This window comes from Geospiza fortis, unplaced genomic scaffold (genome assembly GCF_000277835.1).
Source record: "Geospiza fortis unplaced genomic scaffold, GeoFor_1.0 scaffold494, whole genome shotgun sequence".
Lineage (NCBI taxonomy): Eukaryota > Metazoa > Chordata > Aves > Passeriformes > Thraupidae > Geospiza > Geospiza fortis.
This window is the reverse complement of record NW_005054691.1, coordinates 59102-64118: the sequence shown is the minus strand read 5'-3', so window position 1 is coordinate 64118 and position 5017 is coordinate 59102. Positions and strand designations below refer to the sequence as shown.

The 5017-nt window shown below is 56.9% G+C and overlaps 1 protein-coding gene across 1 annotated transcript in view; it reads right to left on the bottom strand.

Moving 5' to 3' along the window:
* PPP6R2 (protein phosphatase 6 regulatory subunit 2) overlaps positions 1-5017 on the bottom strand; it is a 35986-nt gene that overhangs the window by 28350 nt on the left and 2619 nt on the right. Inside the window, 1 exon segment of the mRNA XM_014311218.2 lies at positions 2-112. Coding sequence (XP_014166693.1) covers positions 2-93 — 92 coding nt within the window. The 5' untranslated portion in view covers positions 94-112.

The window sequence follows — 5017 nt, the reverse complement described above, 5'->3', positions numbered from 1 at the left end:
ATCCTCGTCCATCAGCTCCTCCAGGGTCACATCCTCCTTGTCCAGCAGCTTGTCCACGTGTGACGTTGTGTTCAAATCAAACTTCCAGAACATGGTGATGGGACACGACTGGCTGGGGGCACGAAAGCACTGGTTACTGCTCCACATCTACTGAGATGATCACGGGATTGCTGAGGTCAGAGCGCTGAGACCATCGAGTCCCACCATCAACCCCATCCACTGCCACCCCGTGTCCTCAAGTGCCACCTCCACACATTTTTTGAACACTTCCAGGGATGAAGACTCCAGCCCATCCAGTGCTTTCCAACCCTCCTGGGGAAGGAATTTCCCCAAAATCCCCCCTGAGGCTGCCCTGGCCCAGCCTGAGGCCGTTCCCTCTGCTCCTGTCCCTGTTCCCTGGAGCACAGCCCGACCCCCCCGGCTGTCCCCTCCTGGCAGGGACTTGTGCAGAGCCACAAGGGCCCCTGAGCCTCCTTTGCTCCAGGTCAGCCCCTTCCCAGCCCCCTCAGCCCTCCTGGGGCTCCAGCCCCTTCCCAGCTCCATTCCCTGGACACTCCAGCCCCTCAGGGCTGCTCTTGGGGCACTGCACTTTGAATCCTCCCTTTCCATCCTCTCCTACCCCGACCCTAGTTTGTCCTTCAGTTATCCCAATTTTTCTCTGTGTGAGTTCTATTAATGATGTTTTTCCACTTTGCTTTCCTAATACCTGAAATTTTGGAAAAGCTGTGAGTCACACCAAAGCAAGGCACTGATCAAACCACTCCTAGGAGACTCTTCCAGGGCTCTTCCTCTTGCTTAACATTTCCTCTTCCAATTCTGCCCTTCACCATCTCACCTCAGCTCCTCAACAACCCTTCACAGTCCTGTTCTGGCCACAGCACCAGGTACAGAATTCATGGAATCCTGGAATGGTTTGGGTGGGAAGGGACCCCAGAGCCCCTGCAGTGCCACCCCTGCCATGGCAGGGACACCTCCCACTGTCCCAGGTGCTCCAGCCCCAGTGTCCAGCCCGGCCCTGGGCACTGCCAGGGATGCAGGGGCAGCCCCAGCTGCTCTGGCAATCCCAGCCCAGCCAGGAATTCCTCATTGCCAAGATGCCATCCATGCCTGCCCTCTGGCAGTGGGAGCCATTCCCTGGGTGCTGTCCCTGCAGGCCTGGGCCCCAGTCCCTCTGCAGCCATTAACACAAGCAGCAGGCAGGGGCTGTCATCCCCAGGGACACAAGGGACACAGCTCCCTCTGGACACATCCTGGGCAGTGCCAGCCCTGGCTCCCACACTCTGCACATGCAGCCCCTGGGCTGAGCCGTGTCCCTGTGCCACATTCCCAGATGATCCAGCAGCACCATGTGATTCCATACCCAGGATCACAAGGCTGTTTTTAACCTAACCCACATCCCCATTTCTGCACACAGAACTCTCTCCATCCATTCCTTTGGCTTTTTCCAGCATTCAAAAATGTCCCTGTGTCTGATCCTCTGCTGGTCGCACTCTGCATACCCTCAGCTACAGGACAGCCTGGACATTGTCCTCCTAAAAACCCATTTTCCCCCAGGAATGACACTGAGGGGGCTCTGCCTTCCAGTCACCAGAGCAGGGCCTTGTTAAAAGCTGAAGACCTCAATGTTCCCATTAGATTTTAAACCTCTCAGTCCTTCAGGGTGAAACTTCCACAGTGAGTCTTCACATGAAGCATTCACAGAACCAAGACAAAGAACAGGGGAAAAACTAAGTTTCTTGTACACATCAGGTTTTTCCCACCTGGAATCCAGGGGGGCAGCTCTGGAGAGCTCTGGAGGGGCTGGAGCCTGTCCTGGGAATGGAGCTGGGCAGGGGCTGGAGCCCCAGGAGGGCTGAGGGAGCTGGGAAGGGGCTGGAGCCCCAGGAGGGCTGAGGGAGCTGGGAAGGGGCTGGAGCCCCAGGAGGGCTGAGGGAGCTGGGAAGGGGCTGGAGCCCCAGGAGGGCTGAGGGAGCTGGGAAGGGGCTGGAGCCCCAGGAGGGCTGAGGGAGCTGGGAAGGGGCTGGAGCCCCAGGAGGGCTGAGGGAGCTGGGAAGGGGCTGACCTGGAGCAAAGGAGGCTCAGGGGCCCTTGTGGCTCTGCACAAGTCCCTGCCAGGAGGGGACAGCCGGGGGGGTCGGGCTGTGCTCCAGGGAACAGGGACAGGAGCAGAGGGAACGGCCTCAGGCTGGGCCAGGGGAGGAGAGGTTGGCCAGCAGCAGCAATTTCCCCATGGAAAGGGGGTCAGGCCTTGGCTGGGGCTGCCCAGGGAGCTTTGGCGTGCCCATCCCTGGAGGTGTCCCAGGAATTCCTGGAGGTGGCACTCAGGGCTCTGGGCTGGGGACAGGTGGGGGTCAGGCAGAGATTGGACTGAATGGGGTGGGAGGGCTTTTCCAACCCCAGGGATTTTGGGATTCTGGGATTCTAGCACTGAATTTTGGAGTTGGGAGCAGCCATCTGAATGTTCAACCTACGTGACACTGCAGTGACAGCACTGCTGGGCTCGGTGTGTTCCTCACAAACTGTTCTTTGGGTATTTTTAACCATCTCTGCCTGGTTATAAATTCACCGAGGGAAAATCTGGCACCAAAGGCCTTCAGTGAAGGAGGTTTGGGGGTTCAGTCAACCCAAATGCAGAAACAGTCCTTCCATTGGTGTGGAATCCACACAGAATTCTCACCTTCCAAACTGACACCCATTGTAATCCTGGCAATTCCACAGCTTTCCTGAGCTTTTTATACATCTCCAGGAGAAGCTGCCTGACCTTCCCTGCGGGAGTGCAGAGGGGTTGGGCTGGGATTGCCAGAGCAGCTGGGGCTGCCCCTGCATCCCTGGCAGTGCCCAAGGCCAGGCTGGACACGGGGGCTGGAGCAGCCTGGGACAGTGGGAGGTGTCCCTGCCATGGCAGGGCTGGCACTGGAGGTTCCCATCCAACCCATTCCAGAACTCTCTGATTCCACAGTATCTTCTACTTCTTCCATCTCAGCGCTTAAATTTAGGTCACTCTCGCCACCAGCAAAGCAGAGATGTTTTCCCTTTTTCAGGTGGACACTCACAGCCCTTCCCAGCTGCTGATTTTATTTCTGGAATATCCAATGAGAGCAACACCCACGAGGGCTCCAGGAGGGCAGCTCTGTGTCAGTACCTGCTGTGGGGTTGGACCTGAGATACATTCCAGGGAGCATCTCCCAGCCCCATGCAGGGAAATTCCAGCGCCACCCCAAGGCCTGTGCTTGCCACCAAGGCTCTGCAGGAGCTGCAGGGCTGGGAAGGAGCAGTGAGGCTGCAGCCAAGGAGAGCCCCACAGCAACCCCTGTGGGCACCAGGCTCTGGGACAGCTCATTAACAAGAGCAATTACAGATCCTCTGGGTGGGCACTACAGCTCAGGGAATCCTGGGATGGGCTGGGTGGGAAGGGACCCCAGAGCCCCTGCAGTGCCACCCCTGCCATGGCAGGGACACCTCCCACTGTCCCAGGCTGCTCCAGCCCCAGTGTCCAGCCTGGCCTTGGGCACTGCCAGGGATGCAGGGGCAGCCCCAGCTGCTCTGGGCACCTGTGCCAGGGCCTGCCTGCCCTCCCAGGCAGGAATTCCCTCCCAGTATCCCATCCATGCCCGCCCTCCCCCAGCCTGAGGCACCAGGGAAGGTGATTTCTGTAGGTGTGTCTTTGGGCCCCACCTGGATTGAAGCCCCCTGTCCCAGCACAGCAGCACCAGTTTCCAACCCATAAATTAATTCCTATTCATGATAAAAAACAGTGTTGGGGTGTTTCAATTGTGGGACAATGCAGGAGATATTTAATCTCCCTGTTCCAACACAGAATTCCAAGACTAACAAACCCTGCCTCCTCAGGGCTGGGAATATTCAATTCCCTGCCAACAGAATTCCAGCTGAGTTTATAGAAAGTTCCAACAAGTAATGCACTTGCTGTTAAAAACCCCAAACAAAGGACCCCTTTTGCCACCTCTGCTCTGTTCTTTTTCTCCTTCTCCATCTGCTCAGGAGCTAGGGAGAGGACACATTTTATTTTATTTTGTTATGTGTTATTTTGTGTTATTTTATTTTATTGTATTTAGTTTTGTTTCATTTTCCACCCTCCCCAGAGCTGTGTCCTGGACAGTACCTGCCCCAGAGCTGCTCATTTGCATAAAGGACAACATCAGTGTTTTACACAGAATGTTCTGAGCCCGAGGAGCTCCTGGCTGGGAATTCCAATGGGGAATTTGTCCTTTAATTATTTATTTTTCATGGATGATCACCCAGCCTCCTGCTGCTGGCAACTCCAGGAAACCAAGGCTCCCTTTGGGGACTGCAGTGGGAACAGCAGGGAAGCAGCCTGGGGGCGTGGTGCCAGCGACAGGGTCACCCTCAAGTGACTCCAAAGGGACCCAGAGGCGTAGTGTCAGTGCCAGGTGCACCCTCAGGTGACTCCAAAGGGACCCAGGAGCATGGTGCCGGTGACAGAGCCACCCTCAGGTGACTCCAAGGGAACCCGGGGGTGTGGTGTCAGTGCTAGGGTCACCCTCAGGTGACTCCAAAGGGACCCGGGGGCGTGGTGCTGGTGACAGGGTCACTCCCAGGTGACTCCAAGGGAACCCGGGGGTGTGGTGCCAGTGTTAGGGTCACCCTCAGGTGACTCCAAGGGGACCCGGGGGCGTGGTGCTGGTGACAGAGTCTCTCCCAGGTGACTCCAAGGGGACCCAGAGGCGTGGTGCTGGTGACAGGGTCACTCCCAGGTGACATCCTGGTCCCAGAGTCTTTCCCAGCCTCCCTGATCCCACGGCCCCTGGGTTGCTGGGATTTCTCCCAGGGTTATTCCCAGCCAGGTCTGTGTCACCAAGGGCCCCCCTGAGCCTCAGCAAACACAGGCACAGCATTTTCCAGCCTTTCCAAAATGCTCTGTGCACTCCAGTGCCAGGAAAAGTGAACACAGAGGGGCAGGAAACCCCCAGGTAATTGAACCTGGAAATCAGGACAAAACTCCCAAGATTTTCTGATTTTTTAGGCCCATTTAAGATCA